Below are 24,882 nucleotides of genomic sequence, written 5' to 3'. Positions count from 1 at the left end.
CACATGAGAGAGAAAAAGAATCAGGATGAACCAGTGGCGGGAGGGAGGGAGGGAGAGCGGGGATTGCCTAACGAAGGGGCTACACGTGAAGGTAGTCTCTCGCTGTTCATCCACGGAACCCACTGAGACCGTGAGCGATATTGAAGCTCTAGAAGCACTGGAAGCCTCAGAGCTTCCAACCCCCTCCCTTCGTGCACCACAGATCGAACTAACTATAAAAGCCCGTTGAATCCAAAATCACAAACAGTAAAAGCACCCGCCCGAAACAATGATAGTAAGAAAATAAAGGAGATGAGAGGGCATTCACTCACCTCGAGTGGTCCTTTGCAGTCGGAACCCGAGAAGGGACGGAAAATGCCCGCGACCCGCGGCGAGAAGCTGAAAGAGGTGAGAGAGCCGAGTGGGGAGGCCGTCGTGGGGGCGGTTGCGGAGGAGGGCTGTGAGAGAGAGAGGGAACACTGTGGCCGACCCAGTGCAACACTGGATCATGTGGCAGTCCCGAACAGCAGGAGAGATAGTGGAGAGCTGCAGGAGACAGGAGGAACAGTCACTGATTGTGAATCTAACGTGGAAGCTAATTCTAGCAGGCACGAAGGACTTAATAATGCAAATAAGTCTGTAGATCCTATGATCCAGCTGCAAACTCAGAAAACCAATATTCGTTCCCTGAAAATATTGGCGTGGAAGAAGGTCGAGGAGGGAAACAAAAATGAAATGAAGAAAGGAAATGGTAGGAGCCCTCAGGGCAAGAGGAATGAAAACAAAGACTTAGTGTATAGTGCCCTTGAAAGTTGCAAAGAAAGGAGGGGCTCACCCGAATACCAATTTCCAAGTGAGCAAATAAGCACGGACAAAGGCAAAGATAGCCGAGATTGTCTAGAGAAGATTTTAATGAAGACAATGAGGGGAGCAACACCCCAATTGAGTGCTGAAAAATCGATAAGAAGACAGAACAAGTGGAGGTGGAGGCATGCCCAAAGGCAATCATCATCAGGCCAAGCATCATCAGTCGAACAAGAGTGGATCAATCCATTTGATGGGGGCGATATGACACAAAAGGAAAAGTCATACTCAGCCACCATGTACCAACAAATAGAGTCTGAAACATGGGTACAGGCTTCCACCTCCAGTTTGCAATCGGAGACTTCCACAAGCCACAGTATCAATCAAGAAGAAACTCCATTGCAATAGTGGATCAAGTGATCAGAGACCTGGCACTGTTGAACGCAAAAATGGCAACACCAGTCCTGGCGTATACAAGCAGCAAAGTGCAGGAGGGGGCAGTAGAGAATAGGATCAATCCGGCCCATAGATTTAAAACCCCCCCAGACATGGCTGTATCAAGACACCAGAACACGAGAGAGGCAAGGAATGACGGACTGTCAAAAAGGACCCACAATGAAGCAAGCTCGGAGAGTGAATTCGATCACTCCCAGAAACGCGCAAAAAATCAAAGCGTGGAGAATAATATGCCAAACGTTGGCATAAACAAGCAGAAGAACAGGTTTAGCGGTCCAACCGAGAGAGAGGCTTCAATAACATCTTCGACTACTGAGTCCGACTCAGAAAAATCAAATGAAGCGCAACAAAAAGATAAGAACTCAAAATTGCTCTCACGAAAAGAATGAGATGGGATGATGGCCTCTAAGGCAGTAATTGAAAAAGTAGTGAATGAACTGCGGCCAATACTGATGTCAGCTACAACAATTGCAGTAGCCCCTCTAAACTATATGAGCAACTAAATGAGACATGTAAGGACCAAAATACCTTGATCGCCTTATTGAGTGCTAAAGTGATAAAAATGGAAAGCGATCTGCTTGAAATGACCTTACAAAATAAAATGGCTCGACGTGGCAATGAGCAATCGATCTCTGCCTTAAAAGAAGCGTTAAAAAGTAACGCAGAGGACAACCGCTTGTTAGCAGAGGTCGCAAAACAAGCCTTAACCATACTGAATAAAGAGCAAGAGAGGAGAACGGAGCACGCCAGTACACAAAATCTGAGCAGAAGAGCCCAAAATCACGGCCAGATGACTGCAGGACAAGAGGCTCAAAAGAATCAAAATCAGACAAAACAAAGAAATGAGCTAGTTCACATTAACAAACCTCCAGGAGGCCAACATGACAAGAGTGCATATCATGTCAAAGGAGGAATAAAGTCCGCCTCAAGCATAGTAAGCCTCGATAAAGAGGGAGAGCCACACGAAACAAAAAGGACCAGTGTGCTGGACAAGGAGGCGCTTCTGGAGACAGTTGATAAGAAATCAAGTCATGGAGATGCGAGTGAGCAATTGGAGCCCCAGAGCCCCACAAATGAAGAAGAGTTACCGGCGCCTTCAATTGAGGGATTGAACTCACTACCAAGTGTAACAGCAGAGATGCCTAATACAATCCCAATGGACAAGAACAGTGCACCAAGGGGAATCTGATAAAGCAATCATCGACAAAAGAGAAATCAAATGAACAGGAGTGGTTTGAAATATTTGAAAAACCACATACCTCAAACCAAGGGAAGGAAACCAAAAAGCCAAAAGGAGGGGAAATTAAGCAAGGCAAATGTAAAAAGAAAACAAAAAATATGGTGGCGCAAAAGAACAAAAATGCAAAAAGTACATCGAACCTTTTTAGAAACATCAAAGCCTTGAATGTTACAATCTTTTTTATTTTTTTTTATTTTATTGTGGTATAAACCAACACTGTTTTTTTTTCACAAAGACAAAAGAAAACTTAATTTTTTTTTTTTTACAAATTTCTCATCTCATTAAAAGAAAAACATGTTTCTCCAAATTTCTTAACTTCACTGATTCAAAAAAAAGGAAACTTTTTAATTTCCAGTGAAACCTAGCTGTTGTAGAACTCTAACCACGTTTATAGTCAATGCCGTTTCATGACCTGAAGTCATTCTCACCCAGAAATCTTCAGATGACAGCCAATCACTTGAGCAAACAAAACGTTCCAGATGTTTCTTTCACACCTCCCATGTGCCTTCACAGAATCTTAATATATGCTCCAATGACTGGTCTTTTGGGTCCCGACATTTGGAGCATAGATGATTGCTCCTTCCCCCCAGCCCCATCGAGCAAGGACTGCTCCAGTGCGGATCAAACCCAAACGGAGTCTGAGAAAGTTTTGCCTCCATTTAGCATCCGGGAATTTCTTCAGATAATTGGCTAAGGAACTAAGTCTCTTGTCCGTTGGGGAAAGAGAGGGTGCCACTATTGAGGATTGTGTGTGGTTGATTGTCTTTATCCAGTCTGTTAATAGTAGCTCCCTCTTTATCTTCATGGGGTTTGTGGTTAGAGTATCTATGTCGCTGTTGCATCTGGCGAGGATTTCTAGGGATACTCTCTTTAGGTCGTACAATACCCCCACCGAGACCTGATTCGAATGGACATTTAGATCTTCATATAGCGTATTACGCATACAATTACTTATTAAGTTGAAAAGAGATAGAAGTTTCCAAACAGCCTGCACCCCAAGTGAGGAGAGGCCCAACTCAAACCGCAGGCTGGCCATTGGTAAGCTGTTTGGGAGACATAAAGCTTTTTTCCAGATCTTGGCTTCTAATGCCTGCCAATCCATCGTCCACGCCAGTGGTTTTGCCTCTAAGCCATATAGGAGGACAGGAATGATCTTTGCTCGATAGAAACGGATGGCAGGTACGAGGGAAAACCTACAGTATTGCTTGATTATTTTTTGCAATTGGGCCGTCAATTGGGTGCACTTTTGTCGCATCTCTGCCCATAGTGTACAAGCTCTTGGTGTGGCGTACAGAGTGTAGCCCAAATAGATGACCTCCTCTATCACAGGTATTCGTTTGCCCCCCACTGTCCAGCAATATTTGCCTTGTCTTCAACCTTTCTTTCAAAAAATCACAATTTTGGATTTATCCGGGTTAACCTTTAGGTCGTTGTCTTTCATGTATTGGTCCAAGGCATTTAATAGCCTCTGAAGGCCCACTGGTGTCTTGTCCAGTAGGACGATGTCGTCCGCATACATGAGCCACTTTATTGCATTAGTGCCTAACTTGGCACTGCCCAATGCTGCGGTCTCCACTTCCTGTCCGAAGTCAGCTAAATAGAAGTTAAACAAGAATGGAGCAACCATGCACCCCTGTCTCACCCCCCTCTTCACTGGGATGTGTGTTGATAAAAATCCATCTAAATTGAGTTTTACTTGAACCGTGTTTTCTTTATGGAGGGAGACCAGTATATCAATGAGGTGGGTCGGAGCACCTCTAACTTTTAATTTGGACCATAGTCTGTCCCGATTCACCAGATCGAAGGCACTTGATAGATCTATGAAAGCACCATATATTCGTGACGCTTGCCCCCCCACCTTGCTGTTACAGAGGGTGGAAAGTACTATGCCATTAAGTGAGGTGGAATGTCCCTTTCGAAAGCCTGTCTGTTGGTTTGGGAGGATGTTGTTTGACTCAGCCCAAGATTCCAAGTCTCTTAGTACTAGGCTGAAGAACAATTTGCTTTCCACATCGAGGAGAGTGATTGGTCTGTAATTTAAAGGGTCTCTTCGATCCACCTTTTTAAATATTGGGACAATGATTCCCGACTTCCACGATGACGGGATCTTTTTGAGCCTCAGTATCCCCTGGAACAATGTGTTTAGAAGGCGGGCCCACCTTTTAGGGTTTCCCTTCAGGATTTGGTATGTTAAGCTACTAGGGCCTGCCGCCCTAGAGGCAGAAGATTTCATTATTAAGGCGTAGATATCCTCTTCCGTTGTATCCAAGTACCACTGGCCACCAGAGATGAGAAAAGGAGGTTCCCCCTTCACTTGTGCATACTTTTTTGACAGGAGTTCTATCCACTCTGTTTCAGTAACCATGTTTGACAAGGCTCCAACTTGGTCTGTAGATTGTTGGTTTATTAAAGACCAAAAGTTCCGTGAGTTCTTATTTAGGACGGCCTTGAGCATGGTTTCCCCATCTTTCTGGGCCTGGGACATTCGTTGTTGTCTTGACCATTGTTTGTATTTATTTTTAGTGGACTATATTTTGGTCTCTCTGATAGATTTAACAGCTTCCTCCCTTCTAATGGGACTTATCAACCGCCGCATCTCGCGTTTCTACTCCCATGTGTGTTTGTCAAATGCGTGTCTATAGGTTTTCCTCATTTGACCCACCACAAGACTGGGTGCCTCAACTGACCACAAACAGTCATGGAAAGCATAAGGGTTGCACATATCTTTCTGTTTTGTATCGCTTAAATCATGTTTGTATTTTTCCAGGGCTTTATTCAGTTTCTCTCCGTCCCTGTTATATTTAACCAAACAATTTTTTTGGTTATTTACTGTGATGTGCTCTGTCAACCTCTCTACAACCCTTACATTTTGCCATTTAACTGACATTTCTAGTCGTTTGTGGTCACTTGTGCCTCCTTCTTTTATATTCATAGTTTCACATTGGTCGAAAATACTAGGAGACATGAACATGTAGTCCAAAGTGGATTCTGATGCTCCCCGGGACCATATGCTTACAAGAGGGATGTCTCCTTCCAGAGATCTATTCCCCATTTTTAGGTCCCAATCTTTAAAGAAAGATCCCCAAATGTTTCCATATTGAGGAGATGGCTTTGTGTTTCCGTGCTCCTTTCCCTTTCCCACTTTCAACACATTGGGAATTTAGGTCCCTTGCCACCAAAACATATGCGTCAGGGTGGGACAATTTTATTTCAGTCAGCACACTAGACAATGAATGTTACAATCAATAATGCTGAGCCAAACAGGCAGGTCACCAATAAAAATGGCGCAGAGAAGGGAAACCAAAGCGAACTATCGGTTATGCCAGCACCAACAGAGAAGAGTAAGATGATGGTGGTGGGCAGTGAGCAAGAGAGTGATGGGGAGGAACTGTTGAATATATCAGTATATAGTATACACGACAACCAGGAGGATGAGATGATAAAAGAGATGGACCAGTCACCATCTAGTAACGGGGACGCCGCAGAACCCACAGAGAAATGAACACCAGAAGCTGAGAACCCTAAGGCCGAACCACAAATCAAAAGAATAATTCAGCTAATTGCCTCGCCAGAAAAAGAAAAAGAGGAGCAAGGGAGTGGCTGCCAAGTAGACCCCTCGAATACAAAACCTTTCTACACAATAGAGGAAAAATTGAAACGAAGCTTGATGAAACACAAGCTTGAGTCTGAAAAGTGCAAGAAACAGGTGATCACTGAGGACATTATAACTTCGGCGCGTCCCACAAAGGAAGTACCATTCCAGACGCGCAATAAAAATTCAAGATCAGAGTCTGCAAAGACAGGGGGCGAGAATCCTGGAAAGCCGGTGACCGAGACCACGAAAGTGCAATGATGGCAAATGTGCCTTTCAGAGTGTTAATCAAAAGAACTGCGCCAAAAAAGACCGACCAGCCGTTAAATGGAAACCTGGTGTTACAACTTTTCCATTTTATTCCTGCATTGCGGGCAATCAAGAGTGCAGAAATAAGCCGTGTAGAACTTCTAAATGAAAATGGATGTGCAAGCGCACTGTTACACATCGAGTCCCTGAAAATAACCCCACAGGTGATGATGTGCGAAAGACTCCTAATAGAAGCTCGATTTCAGATTTATGAAGTAGATGATGCTCTCTCAACAAAGCGGTACCCGATAAAGGAAACCCAGAGTGCTGATACCATACTCCCTGTAAGGCCAGAGAGGCAGAGAACAGATCCTATGAAAGCACAATTCAAGGATGACGAGATGGCTTGGGGAGATGACACAAAAGTGGCCAAAATTGAAATCATAGTGACCAACACACCAGAAGCAATTGGAGCTCACAAGCTTACAAACAAAAGTGATACCAGCATCGAAGAGGAATGTAAATGGGCTTGGTTAGCAAAGGCCCTAAATGAACCACAGAGAAGCTAATGTCAGGAGGTACAAAACCAGTTCGAATGGGCATCCTGGAACACCAGGGGTTTCGCACATTTAGCAGTTCTCTCCGCAGAGATATTACGAACATGTGACATCATATGTTTACAAGAAACGTGGATGTCTGAATGCCCATGCATTGAAGGATTCGATGCAGTGATAAACCCTGCTGTAGTCCAGAAGAAGGGACGCCCTAAGTCAGGCCAGCTCATTTTAGTGAATTGCAATTGCGGATTTGGGATTAAAGCAACGCGAAACCTATCACCTAATATACAATATGCTAAACTGGAGACAAATCCCCAGATGAGAACAAAGAAAAAAACAGTCCACATTTTTAACATCTATTGGAACCATCAGGACCCAAAACGGGCTAATCTAATGGATGAACTTCTGGATGCCGTGGATAGTGTTATGGCAAACAATGGTGAGACGAATATGGTAATATGTGGAGATCTCAATTTAAAACTTATAGAAATAGAGGCAAAGAGCACAGCGAAGGTGAAACTCCCGACAAAAGAGGTGAAGATGATGAAAACATGGCTCGAAGAAATGGATGAACGATCCCTGAACATTATGAATGGGAACATAAAGGGAGACATCCCACCAGTGGAAATGTGAGAGAGAGGAACGTAAAAATCCATTTTAGACTACTTCTTCCTAACTGAAACCATGGCAGCCGAAACTTCAGCGCTGAAGGTGATAAAGACTGCTCAAAGCGATCACAATCTAGTAACGCTTAACTGGAACCAAACAGTTCCCGTGAAAAAATTACAGCCAAACCAAGCCTTTGAATTGGAACCAGGACGGAACCGCCTCAGAATGATAGCAAAAGTCATAAAAACGTTGGCTGACGTGATAAAACCCCAATCCAGTGAGCCAAACAGTTATCCTACGGAGTACCGGGAATTTATGGAAATCTACAGAATGGCATTAAAAAGCACAGTGAAGCCTCAATACAAAAAACATACATTCCATGAACAAATTGCTGAAAGAAAAAGGGAGCTAAGGAAAGATTTCCGTAAAATCAAAAGCGGAAATAAGACAGACCGGTGGCAACAAAGAAGAGCTCTGAAGAACAAATACAGAAATTGGGCGAAAAATCATAGAGCAACGTTAGAGCAAAATGATGCCGAAACAATGCAGAAGACACTCGTGCAAAGAAACTCTAGAGGTTTTTGGTCACTGGTGAATGAGGCAGACAACCCGCAAAAGGCAGTGATAAAAAAAACATGGTAACAGCATGCCAGTGGGAAACCCACTATACTTGCTTGTTTGAAAAACAAAATGGTGACGGTTTCTCCTGAGTTCCCTACGAGCCAACCTTGGGACTAGTCCTTTGAGCATGATGATATCAAGGAGTGTATCAAAAAATGTAGTGCCTCGCGTGCTGCGGGTCCGGACGGTCTATCTAATCAGATGCTTAAAGAAAATATAGAAGAATGGACCGAATTCTGCGAGACACTATTCAAAAATATTACACAGGAAGCTTGTATACCATTGACATGGAAAGAGGGCATAATTGTACCTAATTTCAAAAAACGATGTCGAACGGAACCAACTAACTACAGGCCTATAGCCCTGATAGATGTGGTCGGGAAAATCTATGCCACTCTGCTATTACAGAAGTTGTCAGTGTGGTTGAAAACAAGCAAAGCGATTGATATCAGACAAACAGGCTTTGTAAAGGGAGTAGGGTGCAGCCTAAATCTTCTGCTAATCAATCTATTAAAAATGGAGGCGATCCGTTCAGGCCAGAAGATTTATTTAGCACTAATCGATCTCGCACACGCCTTTGACGGAGTGGATAGGGAAACCCTCTGGCTGAATTTGAAAACGCGAGGATGCCCCACTAGTCTCATATTGGCGATAAAGGAGCTGTACTCCCAAACTACAGTGAAGATCCGGCTAGACAACCAGGGCCATCATTCAAAGGCAATTCCAACTGCCCGAGGAATAAAGCAAGGGTGCCCGTTGGGTGCAACACTGTTTAACTTTTATATCTCCGAAGTGGGAAAAGCGTTCAAAGGCGTAAGAAGCACCCCCCACCTTGAATGGTACTCAAATTAGCTGGCTCCTATACACAGACGATATAGTGTTATTAGATCTCACACCGATAGGTCTGCAACGGAAACTCTCAGCCCTAAAAGCCTATACAGTGAAGATGGGCCGAGAAGTAAATACAGCCAAATCAGAGATCCTAATCCTTGAGAATCTAAAAGGAGCTTCCTTGAAAAAACAAAAATTTAGCTGGACACTGGGAAATGAAGAACAGAAAAAGGTGAAAAGCAGCAGATATCTCGGAGTTTATCAATTCGAGCTTATGTGACGAACCAATGGCACATAAAATAATGAGCAAATGTAAGCAATTAACAGTACAAATACAGGAAATTCTCGTATAGACCAGTGATAAATTTTTACAAGAGCAAGGTTGTCCCAGCACTAATCTTTGGAGTAGAAAGTATGTTCTGTTGCTCATGTGAAATTTGGTCTCGCTGTGAGGGCATGTTCTGGAAAAAGATCTTACAAATTCCAGTAAATTCTCCAACGGCATGTGTCCTGTACGAAGTAGGAGCGGTGACCTTGAACGCTAGAATCACATGGAACATGCTCTGACTACATGGCAAAACAATAGAACCTGCAGGTCCGCAATATGAGTTATTGGTTGAACAAGAATCAGCGCGGATACAGCCGATTCTTCAACAATAGAGAGTGAACTGCAAGAAAATCCTGCAAGATGTAGGGGCTGACGTCAAATTGGTGACAAACAACCCAAATGCGGTAAAGAAGAAACTTTTTGAGCACGATTGGATTAAAACAATAGAAAAAAGAAGTGCTCATAAATGCATGGCTAACAGCCCAGTTCAAGCAAAGGGTGTGAACCAGATACTCCAATACATGGAATTGTTTCCGTGCAAAATTCTAAGGAGGTACCATCTGAGATTCAGATTGAACTTGTATGAAACACGAGATGTTCTCAGTAACAGAAGAAATTGGGCAGGCAAAGATGTGAAATGTCAGTTTTGCCAAGCCGACACCGAATCTCTGAAAACATGGTATTGAATTGCATCGGCTCAAAGATGTGCGATCCAAATACTTGCTTCAAGAAAGAAATCTGGTTGCAACATATAGTACTGAAGACTGGTGGATACGTCTGCACTGCAGTACTCACAAAAAATTGTCCCTAGCACTTGCCTTGTTTCTCCGACAGCTAGAAAAAATGATGGATAAAAGAGACAAAGAATCCCAGGAGAAGCCACCCAGATGCAACAAGTGAACGACAGGAAGCAAGTGAAGCTATAATAAGAGACTTGCGGTTATGCGAGAGTATATAGCAATGTAAAGTTAAAGACTTTTTATTAGGTAGAACAGTATTATGTATGCATTAGGTAGGAAGTATAAAGGATTTTGTTCTTTCTTTTTCAAAAGTTTGTATAAACTAAATGAAAATAAAAATTTTTTTAAAAAAAGAACAGTTTACCTTCAGCCCAGATATGTGTCCAAATAGGGTCCCATCTCTCAGGATTGTGGCAAGATTAGTTTCTGGAAGCGGATGTAACGGAGTGCATCATCTGCATACAAGGAGACAATATCGGATTGGCCCGTCGTACGCAAGCCTCTGTGAGAGTGTGACTGGCGCATCATGTCAGCAAAGGGTTCCATGGCTATGGCGAATATTAGCGGGGAAAACGGGCATCCCTGTCATGTACCTCTGGCTATCTGAAAGAGGGTAGAGCACCTGTCCTCAGTGCGGACCCTGGCTGACGGGCCGGTGTAGAGTAGCTTGACCCAAGCTTGGAACTTCGGGCCGAACTTGCATTTCTCGAGGACTCGCCACAAATACTCCCACAACACTGAGTCAAATGCCTTCTGCATATCTAAGGCGGCTGCCACTGCCTGTGTCTTTGGGTTAATCCTACTAACTATATTGAAGAGTCTTCGTAGGTTCAGGGATGTGGACCTGCCCAGGACAAATCCCGCCTGATCATGGTGAATGATGTGGGGGCATGAACAAAGCCAGGCGGTTGGCAAGTAGTTTGGCGTATATTTTGACATCGCAGTTAATTAGCGAGAGAGGGTGGTATGAGCCGCATTGGGTAGCGGTTTTGCCGGGTTTAAGGAGGAGTGTTATCATTGCCTCCCGGAGTGAGGGGGGGGGTATGCCCCTCTCACATGCCTCCTTCCATCTCCCATAGGGCCAGTAGATGTGGAACTAGGATAGATTTGTAATGTTTATAGAAGTCCATGGGGAGGCCATCCGGACCATGATTCAATGGCTTCTGCGAGTTCCTCAGAAGTGAAAGGCCTCTCTAGGGTAATGCTAGCGTCAGAGGAGGGGACCGAAAGAGGGAGGTTCTCTAAACAGGAGTCGATCTCTGATGTCTGGGCGCCATCGACTTCCGAGTACAGGGAGGTATAGAATGATAGAAATTCAGAATTGATGTCTTCTGGTGAGGTAGCTAGTGTTCCATCAGATCTCTCTATCGCTGGTATGTTGGGGGCTTCCAATTCTCGGCGTATCAGCCTGGCTAGCAAGCAGCCTGGCGTCTCTCCCTCAATGTATTTCCTAACTGATTGGGGGCTATCTAGGAATTTGACCTCTCGCTCCGCTAGGTTGCGCAACGTGTCTAGTTCTGTCCCTAGTAATGCTAGTGTTGCAGGGGAATGATCCAGGGCATATTGTGTCTCTAGATTGGTTACGGTCGATTCGCTACAAGTAATTCCTGCACGGATTCCCTTCAGAATACTGCTCAGTTTGGAGTTGGCAACCCCCCTAGTATAGGCCTTAAAGGATTCCCAGAGGGTGGCTTGTGATGACACAGAGTCCGTATTAATCTCAAAGAATTCTTTGATGGAGGATTCTAGTTCAGAGGCGAAAACCTGATCTAGGAGGGCGTGAGGTCTCATTCTCCAATGTCTTATTTTGTCGCAGTCACGACCCCAATTCAATGAAATCGTTACTGTTTAATGGTGAGATAAAGTTCTAGGGAGGATCGCCAGATGGGACAGGCACCTGACCAATATGTCTGATATGAGCCATCCATCTATCCTAGAGTGTGAGGAATAGTAGGAGTATGTGCGAGAGTCTGGGTACATAAGGCGCCAGGCATCCACCACTGCCAGTCTAGGGAGCGTTGTCAGAATGGTATAGGCTGCCCTGGATAGCTGGCGGGGTCTAGAGCCTGATCTGTCCAAGTTGACGTCTAGTATCATGTTAAAATCGCCTCCCCATATGATTAGGACAAGGGGGTAACTTTCCAGGACAGAGGCCAGGTGCAGGTAAAAGTCGGGTTTGTCAATATTCGGGCCATATACGTTCAAGATGGCTACCTCTTGGTTTTGCAGTCTGCCTATGATTAATACATGCCTTCCTAGCGGGTCTATCTGTGAGTGGTAGCATGAGAACTTAAGTTTCCTGTGTATCAGAGTGAGGACACCACAGCTTTGGGTGGAGTAATTAGTGTAATACCTCTGGGGTCCCATCGTTTAGCAAATGTTTTGCATTGTTCAGATCGGGCGTGAGTCTCTTGTAAGCATAAGATTTTAGCCCCATGGGGCTCAGCATAAAACTATCTACCGCATCTTTCTGTGGTTACCCAGCCCCCTCACATTCCAGCTCATGAAGGTTAAGCTACTAAACGCCATTCGTGTGGGGATGTTGGTTGGAGTTAAGTCTCCACAGTTGTAGCCACTGCCAATCCAGCTTGGGCGGGCATGTCGCCCTGTCCGTGTGCCTGTGATATGATACTATAGTATGTGTGACATCTCTGGTGGTCGTCAAGACGTTTTTAACATAACACCCCATCACCCCCCGCCACCCACATCCCTCCCCCAAACAGAGGAATGATACCCCAACAAAACCATAAAACTCGGCAGAACCAAAACAACAATAAACTCTTCAGCATCAACGCCTGGGGGCCTGATAGCTGGCCTGGCGGTGATGCATCAGACTTGGGGGAATATATGGAGATTTTCAATACCAGTCAATTGACCATAGTGATTAGCATGGGTAACATAATCGGATCAACAGTTCAGGAAGAAGGCAAACTCAGATTGTTAGCGGACTGCTCATAGCCTCAACGGTAATTAAGGCGACATCGGGCCCGTTCCCGGGCAAGGGCATGGGGTGTGATGATCGGGCCACGTTAGTATCGTCGCAAAGTTGGGGCTCAGCCTGGGAAATGTTTGTCGATGAATTTTGAGGCTTCCTCAGGAATCGTAAAAAAAAATGTCCGATTCATGTGTTCGATCCTGAGTTTGGCGGGGAATAGCATGGAGTATTTAACCCCTCGATCTCGGAGCCTTCTTTTCACTGCTACAAAGATTTTGCGCTCCTGCTGCACTGCCACAGAGAAATCAGGTAAAGATGGATCCTAGCAGCACCCAGGCGCAGCTCTCCCTTGATTCTAGCCGCTCTCAGGAGAGCATCACGGTCCCGGAAGTTTAAGATTCTGACTATAATGGGATGTGGAGGAGCGCCAGGCTTTGGTTTAGCCGTTAAGGAATGGTGGGCTCTTTCTACTGCAAACTGTGGGGACAGTTTCGGAGAGTCTAAGAGTGTCACCAACATGTGTTCCACAAAGTCTTCCATTGGCTCATTTATATTGTCCTCGGGCTCCCCGATAATGCGCAGATTATTGCGCCTCGAGCAGGATTCTAAAGCATTGTTCTTTTTCTCAACCGCCAACATACAAGTGGAAATGAAGGATACCGTGGCCCGTAAGGAACCCAGCTCGTCCTTAGTGGCTCCCACTCCGGTTTCTATCACGGCCACTCGGCCATCCGTCTTCTCGATGTGTGCCGTAATAGATGAGATGGTGCCATTCATATCATCAAGCTTTGAGTGTAAAGTGGTGAACCCCTCGTGAAGATATTCTAGCATCTTCTGCGAGTCATCCGGGGCCAGCGAGGACGATGTTGCAGGTATCTCATCTATCGTTTCGGCCGTTGGCTTAGCTGGGGTCTTTGCAAACATATTTAGGGAACTCTGTTTCTTACCCGCACCCGCACCCTTGGTCATGGTGTCAGTGGGGGGAGGCTCCGGTAAAGCGGGCGGTGTGGGTGGCTAAAGACGACAGTTATTGCTCCTCTGGGTGTTACAGGGTAACTTAGGCCACCCTGGGCGGCCAGCCAGGGGGGGGCTGTGTTGGGTCCACCCAGGTGTATAATGTCCTTAGTTCTTCCTGGGGGTCTGTTTCCATGTGTCCATTCCCCTGGACCTGATGTCGATGAGGAGGGGTCCTGGGGTGACGGGTAGGTGTGGGTGGCCCAAGCCGACAATTATTGTCCCTTTCAGTAAAGCAGGATAGCCAATACCACCTTGGACGGTCAGACAAGGGGGGCGACGCTGAAATCCCCAGAGTGCACAATATCCTTGGATCCTCCAGTGGTTGTAGGGACACTGTAGGGGAGGTTGTGCTACCCTAACACACTGATAGTGACTTTGCCCAATAATCACAGTCACAACTGCCGGAAGTGTCTCACTCATGATGACTTTGCCCAATACTCCCAGCACATCTGCTGGAGCCAACACACTCATGATGGCTTTACCCAATAATCCCAGTACAGCTGCTGGAGTTAACACACTCATGATGACTTTACCCAATACTCCCAGCACAGCTGCTTGAGCCAACCCACTCATGATGACTTTACCCAATAATCCCAGTACAACCACTGTAATAACACACATGTGTTTGATTTACCCATGAGGCTAGGACAGCTACTCTAACACACTCATGATGACTTTGCCCAATACTCCCTGCACAGCTGCCCGAAGTAACATAATTGAGGCGCTGTTACAGCAATAGTTTGTTTTCTTAGTTGCGTAACTGTTTTTTTTTTTTGTTTGTTTTTTTTGTTTTAGTTGCTTATTTATAATGCGCTTAACACCCAGAGGTTTCTAAGCGCGGACCTGGGGATCGAACCTGTGTTGCTTCGTGTCGTCTTGCTTCCAAGACGTGCACGTTGCCGCTGAGCTATCCTCCCGGGCCAATAATCCCAGTACAGCTGCCGAAAGTAACACACTCATGAATGATGACTTTGCCCAATAATCCCAGTACAGCTGCCGGAAGTAACACACTCATGAATGATGACTTTGCCCAATAATCCCAGTACAGCTGCCGGAAGTAAGACTCATGATGACTTTGCCCAATACTCGCAGTACAGTTGCCGGAAGTAAGACTCATGATGACTTTGCCCAATACTCACAGTACAGCTGCCAGAAGTAAGACTCATGATGACTTTGCCCAATACTCACAGTACAGCTGCCGAAAGTAACACACTCATGATGACTTTGCCCAATAATCCCAGTACAGCTGCTGGAAGTAAGACTCATGATCACTTTGCCCAATAATCCCAGTACAGCTGCCGAAAGTAACACACTCATGAATGATGACTTTGCCCAATAATCCCAGTACAGCTGCCGGAAGTAAGACTCATGATGACTTTGCCCAATACTCGCAGTACAGCTGCCAGAAGTAAGACTCATGATGACTTTGCCCAATACTCCAAGTACAGGTGCTGTAAGTACATATTTGGGTTGGCATTGACCCAATTATGCCAGTATTGCAACTGTAAGAAGACGTTACCATGCTGGCTGTGCCAATATATGTCAGTGTTTCTCAATAACATTTTGCTTGGGGCAAGGCTCCAAAGTGATTATCATCCCAAATACATGTCTTGGCATGGTCATCACCACAAGGACACTTCTTCTCATAGCAACCCCTGTCACTGACCTTACTTCCACAGCCTACACACGTACGCCGATGCACACACATACACAAACATTCATGCACATTGACATGCACACACAGACCATTTCCACGTTGGTCACCTTAACAGCCGGTCCGATAGCACAGCAAGTAGAGCGCTCGCTTTGACATCTGAGCAGAGCCTGCTGCTGCAGGTTCGAATCCCGGCAGGGCCAAACTCCGCCTTTCATCCTTCCGAGCTCGATAAATGAGCACCACACACCGTGGGTAATAATAAGCAGCGCTCAGATGCTTTAGGGTTCGAAGCGCTATATAAATGCTAAAGTATTATTAACAAACATGCAATACACACTAATCTTCTCCCGCAACCAATCTGCCCCTAGGGCTTCTGGTGCTCTGCGATAGGTTTTTCCTCTCGTCTCCGCCACGCCCCTTGCCCCCATCCTCCCACAATTCAGCTCTCTGCCTCTGGGGCTCTTCCGACTCCGACCAATGTCAGGAGTGTACATCACCTGCTCACTTCCAAATGATTGCCTCTTCCCCTTGCCCCAACCTCTTTCTGCTGCAGGGTAGGTAGAGCAGCCGAATGTCCAGTTTTTAAGGGCCGTTTCCTGTGCACCCCCTGTTTGGGATGGAAGGAGGGGTTACCGGGTAGGCTATTTCCCTGCCTTCTCCCCTTTTCTTATAGACTGTTCTCCTTCGATACATCCATCCTGATGTTTTCCCATACTTTGTCCTCAGGTCCAAATTTCGACTACAAAATTTGAGAATGGCAATTCTGGTCAGAGGTTAACCTGATGAAAAAACTCCAATAAAGGGATAGAATTAATTTGAGTAGTGGTTTGAGCTAACGTTAGCTTCAAAGGCGATGGTGAGGAAGAAGAGGGTGTCAGGGGCTTCTGGGCAGACCATTGACCCCAAGGCTGAAGAAGGAATAGTGCACAAGAGGCAGGGGCGGTATCCAGTTAGAATTTTGGAAAAAAAGGTTTCTAAACACAAAACTTTCGAAAAAAAAATGTTAATGCATTTTTTTAATGTTAAAGGTTTAGTTTAATTTCGTATAGTAAAATAAGTGTTTTTTTTATTTTTAAAAACGGGTTTTGGGGGGGGGCATAAAAAAATGCATTAAAATTTTTTTTCTCTCGATGCTTTGTTGTCGAAGCTTTTGTATTTCGAAACTTTGACTGTCGAAAAAGTCACTATAAACCACAGGAGCGAAGGAGTCTGTGAAAGGCAAGAAAGGACCTGCAATAACTATAGACGGCTGCAAAGGCAGTGAACAGAAAACTACTAGAGAAACGTGCTAGGTCCCACTTGGGGTGTACGCAGAATGGGGAAAAGGTTCTCACAAGTTCATGGGAAGCTCTATCCTGAGCAAAATTTTATTAAAGGGTCTCACTCTGAATGCTCAATGAAAGGAGCAGCAGAGGTGGACTTGTGTGTCTGGCACAAACATGGAAACGATACTCACAAGACTGAAGCCTGTACGGGTCCAGTAGGAACGGAACTACGACGGCCTCCTGACCGGCGTGGCACGTTGGTCCATGCAACGACGCAGCAAAGGAAATGGACAGAGATTGCAAGCTCGAAAACCAGGCAGCCAAACTCTGGACACGGAAATGACATAAGCACAAGTGAGGACAATAACAGTGATACAACCCTTCACAGAAACATCAACGGAAGAACAGGAAGTCAACGTGATTAAAGTTAGATTAGCACACGCAACAGGGCTGGAATCTAAACACTGGGGTACTGTGTGCTGGAACTGCAGACTAGAAACTATATACTGAGGTCAAGGAATAGCAGACAGAACTATAGACTAGGACAGAAACTAAGGACTGGAATAACATGGGCTGAACTGCAGACTGGAACACAGGGACTGAGAACTGGAAACAAGGAAACTACTGGCAGATAACAAGGACTATGTACAAAGAGCAAGGAACTGCAGGCACGGAACAAGAGTATTGGTGCCAGGGAGCAAAGGGCTGAAGGCAGTGAGCAGTTATGTAGGCAGTGGACACAGGGCTGCAAGCAGAGCGCACAAGGTTGTAGAGCAGAGGACACAGTGCTGTAGGCAGAAATCAGACGGCTGCAGGTAGAGAGCAGAGGGTTAGAACTGGAACAGAGTCGGGAAACAGCAGAGGGCACAGGGCTGAACATAACCACGGCCTGGAAAGAGCAGCGGGAAACCACGGGTCACATCAAGAGAGCCATGGTGCAAATGCAAAGCAAGAGCACTGTGCTCCTGCAGGAAGGTAGCTGCTTACGGGCAACACCTCCGCGGAAGCAGGCTTGTTAGCGGCACCTGGAGCACCACAACGCGAGGTGTTCTCCCTCTCTGGACCTGGAAAAGTGAAAGGAGCAGTGACCTACAGGGCTTCTGGGGATTGTTTTTCTCAGACTACTGCATAGGAATAGCCAGGTAACAAGAACTGGCAAAAGGTGCATTATCGGATATATCTAGTTTGTGAATTGGGACAGGGAAATTATTTTGCTGTATTGGGATTGGCATTCATAGCACGGCCTGCCCTGTGCACGTGTTTGAATTCTCCGCTCTCCTGCAGAAACACGCTCAAGCTCCCAGTAGGGGGCTTGTGCTTGATTACTGCTGCGAGAGCAGAGAATTAAAGAAACAGATTCTACTGTTTCTACATACAAAATGGATGCCTCCCTGTCCTTTAAAAGCAGGAATTTACCACTGATGTGCAGCTTATTTTTCATAGGAACCTTTTTTTTTAAATGTCACTATATGTATTCTAATTATGGCTAATACTTTTAAATGTTAACATGTTAACATTTTTTAGAGAACTTCCCCTTTAATAACAAGAACCAAACAGCAATGGGAAATAAAGCACAATGTTATAACATTGAAACTATATCCCCCAAACCAAACATATACGATTATAAATAAAAAAATAACAGCTATAAAAGACTCAAAAAAATAACTCAACCATCCCTGCTATTCCCTCATTCACAATGCATGAAAGAACAGTAAGGGAAACTCCAACATATGAACTTTACAGTGGTGCTCCTTTAATGCTTCTCTGAATAGAAAAGCAAGGTGGGCAGTGCACGTAATGGAGGGGTCAGGTAGGAGCGTGCATGTCTCGGAAGCCAGGAGGGGGCTACACTGGTTACCAGTGGAAGCTCGCATCTCATTACCAATCTTGCAAGTATCACCTAGTGCCTGTTTGGCAGTAGCCCAAGCTATCTTCCTAACAAGTCAGCGCCATTTCTTCCTCAGCAGCGCTCACTTCAAAAATAATAAATGCAGTAAAACCTCACCTATCGCCAAAGAACTGCCTAAACATTGATAGAGCCACAATTGGAGCAAAACTGGACTACTGCAACATCCTACTCCTTGGCACATCCACAAACAACATCAACAGACTGCAAATCGCACAAAACAATGCCCTTAGAGCAGCCCTCAGCATCCCTGAAAGAGAACAAAAGCAAGCTACAAAACCATTATATTAAAAAAAGACAGTCACAAGGGGGCACGGATGGGGTGGTGTTCAAACAGTTAGGATGCATGCTGAGCAGTCGAAAAGCAGAGCTTCAGGGTATATGGTTATGGACCACTTGGATTCTTGCAAGAAAAGATGCCCATTGGCTCCCAGTCAAAGAGCGCATAACCTTCAAAGCCCTCACAATCACACACAGATGCCTTGCCCAGTCAGCACCAGCCTATCTAATAGAGAGAATACACCAAACGCCAACCCACAGACCTAAACGCAACAAATACTCACACCAACTTTCAATCCTAACATTCAACAGAGCCAAAGCCGGTGGATCCAGCTTTGAAGTCCTAGCCCCTAAAGCCTGGAACTCACTCCCATCCAGTCTAAGAAATGAAGGATACCTCCTCACATTCAGAAAAGCGCTAAAAACAAAACTGTTCAACTGAACTGTGTACCATCCCCTCCGGTGTTCCATCCACTATTGTTCCCACACTGTTCCACTGTAACCACGGAACAGCCATTCCTTTTATTGTAAAAACTATTGCTCCCACACTGTTCCACTGTAACCACGGAACACCCTTTACTTTTTATTGCAATAAGACACATGATCTCTGCCTGTAACCACTGTTCATTTCTTGTACCAAGTTAAATATTCTGTAACAGCGCCACAATGCCCCCGGGCCGCTGGGCGCTTAATAAATCCAAATAAATAAATAAACAGCATTTCCTGGCTACCAAATCGTAGGACGCTCCGCCCCAATCAGGCCGATTGGCAGACGGTGAAGCGAGCAAAATGATCAGCTGTGAGTCTCTGGGCTTTCTTTAATGCTGCACAGAAGCTGCAGAATCCCCTCCCACCAGCTCTTAGCAGTTGCAGCACTCTATCAGTATTTAAGCCTACTTTGCTTAACTGTTGCTTTCCGTGTTTTGACTTCTGGACAGAGGGCCAATGGTGAAGATGAATCAGGGATTCGTGTTGTTTTGTTTGTTTGTTGTTGTGAGCACTTTGATACCTCCGGGGTTGCTCGTTCTGGCACTGTACAAATAAATAAATACATACATAAAAATTAAAAGGCGTACCGCCAGGTGGCAGCCTTTAGGTTTAGCCATTGTGTGGCTTTGAAGAGCACAGAATTTGAGTGGGCCAGCTTATTGGTGGGTTTCACCCCTGCTTCGGCTCTCGGGGCCAAGTGTACCCTCACGCACCCCGAATCTACACTTGTTTACACATAGAGCTGTGGTCCGTCTGCCCCAGTGCAGAGCCCCACAGAGGCATTGCTAGGAGATAGCTGAAGGGGATATAGCCCCGGGTCGTTTGGTTGTAACCCCAGATAGAAATACCCCAAATACTAGGAAGATTGACAACATCCACTATGGACCCCATAACACTTAACATACAAGACATTTTCCCAAAGGATAGCAGTACCTGCATGTATGGGACCGCCCTCGTCAACCGGCCATTGTTACGAATAGGGGCGAGACACTGATGGTGGCAGGAAGGACTTAAACCTAAGACTAGGACAGGGAAATACTGGGATTAGAAAAATCTTGATCATGTTTGCATGTGTTGAACATGCTCCCAGTGGACACGGACATGATTCATGCAATGGCCATCCATGGAAGGATGTGTGAAGAGTGCAAAGACAAACCTCATTGAACTGCCTGCTTCTCTTTGACTTTCAGATTCGATCATAAGCTACATTGGGCAGTGCTTCTTGCCGCCGGATGGGGAGGATTTACTGCTGACCACGAGGATAGTGAAAGAACATGCTTCAAATCACACACAGGACACAGAAATCAAGTGAGTGAGAAAAGAAGGGCAGAAGGGTCAATGCAGTTGCTGCAAACCCCTGTGGCAGGTTGTATCTGGGGAGTGCTGCTGGCATCTTCTATTGTGTGCTTGGTGTTATAGACCCCCATGGAATATAGTGGCATGGGAGTAGCTGTTGACTTCTTCTCTGTTGAGCATGTTGCTTTATGCATTGTGGTATGCCATATCATGGGAGTAGCTGTTCACTTCTTCTCTGTTGTACTTGTTGCTGTAGACCCCTGTGGTATTTAGTATCATAGGTGGAGTTGTTGAATTCTTCTCTGTTGTGCTTGTTACTGTAGACCCCCATGGCATCTAGTGGCATGAGAGTAGTTGTTGAATTCTTCTCTGTTCTGCTTGTTGCTGTACACCCCATGGCATGTTGATTCGTGGGAGGGGGAGTTTACTTCTTCTCTGTTGTGCCTGGTGCTGTAGACCCCCATGGCACGTAGTAGAATAGGTGGAGTTGTTGACTTATTCTCTATTGAGCTTGGTGCTGTAGACCACGTGGCATGTAGTATCATAGGAGTAGCTGTTGACTGCTTCTCTGTTGAACTTGGTGCTGTAGACCCATGTGGTATTTAGTATCATAGGTGGAGTTGTTAAATTCTTCTTTGTTGAGCTTGGTTCTGTGGACCCCTGTAGCATGTAGTATCATGGGAGTAAGTGCTGATTTATTTTATGTTGTGATTGGTGCTGTAAACCCCTGTGGCATGTACGATCATGGGAGTAGCTGTTCACTTCTTCTCTGTTGTACTTGTTGATGTAGACCCCTGTGGTATTTAGTATCATAGGTGGAGTTGTTGAATTCTTCTCTGTTGTGCTTGTTGCTGTACACCCCATGGCATGTTGATTCATGGGAGGGGGAGTTTACTACTTCTCTGTTGTTCTTGGTGCTGTAGACCCCCATGGCATGTAGTATCATGGGAGTAGCTGTTGACTGCTTCTCTGTTGCACTTGGTGCTGTAGACCCCTGTGGCATGCCATATCATGGGAGTAGTTGCTGACCTTTTATCTGTTGAACTTGGTGCTGTAGACCCCAGTGGCATGTTAGATCATGTGAGTAGTTGTTGATTTCTTCTCTGGTGTGCATGGTGCGGTAATCCCCTGTGTCATGCCATATCATGGGAGTAGCTATTGACTTCTTCACTGTTGAACTTGATGCTGTAGACTCCAGTGGCATGTTATATCATGTGAGTAGTTGTCGACTTCTTCTCTGTTGTGCTTGGTGCGGTAATCCCCTGTGTCATGCCATATCATGGGAGTAGCTATTGACTTCTTCACTGTTGAACTTGATGCTGTAGACTCCAGTGGCATGTTATATCATGGGAGTAGCTGTTGACGACTTTTCTGTCGTGCTTGGTGCTGTAGGCCTTTTGGTATGTAGAACCATGGCAGTAGTTGCCGACGTCTTCTCGGTTGTACTAGGTGCTGTAGACCCCCATGGCATGTAGTGTCATGGGAGTAGCTGTTGACTTCTCCTCTGTTGTGCTTGGTGCTCCGTCCCCATTCTCTAAATCCAGTTTCCTCTGTAGAGGCATCTCTGACCTGGGTAGGGACATGCCTGCTCTTTTTATTCCTTGTGCTTGGAGCATTTGTTTCTGATTGTTTCACATGCTGTTTGACACACATGCCCTTAACATGTTGATAAAACTACTCCTAATCAATGCATGTTGGGTCCTTGATAAACTGCCGCTTACCTCCGCAGGTTGTGTAGCTAAGATCACTGCACCTAAACTTTGCATCCTGGGTACTTGAAAACCCTACTCCTAATCCTGCCGTACTCGGTGCTTGAGTAAACTGCCTCATAAATATGCATGTTGTATATTTGATACGCCTGCCCCCTAACAATTACATGTATGGTACTTAATACAGCTACCCTATTCTACACAAGTTGTGTGCTTGATACAATTGCCCCTACCCTTTACCTGTTGGGCATTTGATACAACTACCACTAATGCAGGTGCTCTGGATGTTCATGACCTTTGCATGCATACTAGCAGCTAGAGCTCTACCTGACCTTTCATTGTAGAGTGCTGGCTAATGGTGGCCCAGTGCCTTGTGTTTGTGATGTGTGCAGGACCTGTACCTGGATGCTGTGTGTGTTTGTGGTCTCTTGTCTTTCCATGTGTTGAGCTTGGCAGAACTATCACTAACCTTTGACCGTGATGTGGTTGAACTATCCCAACCTTTTGATGTGATGTGCTTGGTAGAGGTTTTCCTAACCTTTGCATGTGGTGTGGCTGGTAGAGTTGGCTATGGTCTCGGCACGTGGTGCTTCTGGTTGAGCTATTTTTGATCTATGCATGTGGCTAGGTTGTCACATAGAACTATCCCTAACTCTGGATGTGCTGTGGTTGGTAGAGGTGTCCCGGACTTGTGCACGTGGTGTTGTTGGCGGAGCTATTGCAGACACTTGTCTTTTGTGTATTTAGTAGATATGTTTCTTTTGATCTTTGCATGTGTTGAGACTAGGAAACCACGCACGGTCATTTGTGCATTGTGTGTTGGTTCAGCATTCCAGCTCCTTGGAACGCGGTGTGCATGAAATATCCATTACAGGACTTTGCATGTACTAAAGTTGTTTAGAAGGCCCTAACCGTTGTGTGGGATCTGGTTTATAGACCCGTCAGAGACCTTTGTGTGTAGTTGGCAGAGCAGCCCATGCCATTTCAAGTGGGAAGGTTGGTAAAACCAGCCCAGGCCTGCGGATTTGTTAAGTTGTCGTGTGTGGTGGAGCAGTTGCAGAGCTTTCATTAATGCTGTGGGTGGTCGGGCAGGTGATGTCTCTTTGGTCAGATATACTCACCATACCCATTTCATTTCTGCACCACAGGATTGCCTGTGAAAGGTTCACCAGGATTTACGTCGTGTAACTTGAACTTCTCCATGGTTGATTGGACATGGGTTGCAGGCAAATGATGGAGTGCCACAAGCCTGCAGCCCACCTGGAATCATCGAGTTGCGATGATGGCATCCACTACTTGTCTCCAATCTCCAAGAAGAGGTGTCCGAAGAGCCATCATGCTAAATCCTATGTCATAGGCAGGCATTACAGTGGAACATATCACTTTGCATGCGTGTTCCTCCAATGCAGGTTGCCTTTCCCAGCCTTACTTGTTTAACATGTTGTACGTTTCCCCCCAATGTGATACTAATAACAAATAAATTGCTACAACATACACATCTGAAAGCTTATTTAATGTTATGCTGTTAAAATCAGTGAAGATCATCTCCAGAGCCTGCGAGAGACAGGATAAGCGGCTGGTACAGGGCAGGGGTCCCTAGGAGTAGGCCAGTAAGACAGGATAAGCGGCTGGTTCAGGGCAGGGGTCCCTAGGAGTAGGCCAGTAAGACAGGATAAGCGGCTGGTTCAGGGCAGGGGTCACTAGGAGTAGGTCAGTAAGACAGGATAAGCGGCTGGTTCAGGGCAGGGGTCCCTAGGAGTAGGCCAGTAAGACAGGATAAGCGGCTGGTTCAGGGCAGGGGTCCCTAGGAGTAGGCCAGTAAGACAGGATAAGCGGCTGGTTCAGGGCAGGGGTCACTAGGAGTAGGTCAGTAAGACAGGATAAGCGGCTGGTACAGGGAAGGGGTCACTAGGAGTAGGTCAGTAAGACAGGATAAGCGGCTGGTACGAGGGCAGGGATCCCTAGGAGTAGGCCAGTAAGACAGGATAAGCCGCTGGTACGAGGGCAGGGGTTACTTGGAGTAGGCCAGTAAGACAGGATAAGCGGCTGGTACGAGGGCAGGGATCCCTAGAAGTAGGCCAGTAAGACAGGATAAGCCGCTGGTACGAGGGCAGGGGTCACTTGGAGTAGGCCAGTAAGACAGGATAAGCCGCTGGTACGAGGGCAGGGGTCACTAGGAGTAGGCCAGTAAGACAGGATAAGCGGCTGGTTCAGGGCAGGGGTCCCTAGGAGTAGGCCAGTAAGACAGGATAAGCGGCTGGTACGAGGGCAGGGATCCCTAGGAGTAGGCCAGTAAGACAGGATAAGCCGCTGGTACGAGGGC

General features: G+C 45.9%; 1 protein-coding gene across 1 annotated transcript in view; it reads left to right on the top strand.

Annotated features, from left to right (window-relative positions):
- Positions 1 to 24,053, top strand: part of LOC138511201 (avidin-related protein 4/5-like) — a 72,386-nt gene extending 48,333 nt beyond the window's left edge. Inside the window, exons 3-4 of the mRNA XM_069626728.1 lie at positions 20,745 to 20,862; positions 23,708 to 24,053. Of these exons, the coding sequence (XP_069482829.1) occupies positions 20,745 to 20,862; positions 23,708 to 23,747 (158 nt within the window). The 3' untranslated portion in view covers positions 23,748 to 24,053. The remainder of the gene's footprint in view (positions 1 to 20,744; positions 20,863 to 23,707) is intronic.
- Positions 24,054 to 24,882: the final 829 nt, after the last annotated feature.

The sequence above is a fragment of the Ambystoma mexicanum genome, chromosome 6p, assembly GCF_040938575.1.
Source record: "Ambystoma mexicanum isolate Mex_15411 chromosome 6p, UKY_AmexF1_1, whole genome shotgun sequence".
NCBI lineage: Eukaryota > Metazoa > Chordata > Amphibia > Caudata > Ambystomatidae > Ambystoma > Ambystoma mexicanum.
Note: the sequence above shows the minus strand (reverse complement) of the source record. Positions and strands in the feature narration are given on the sequence as shown.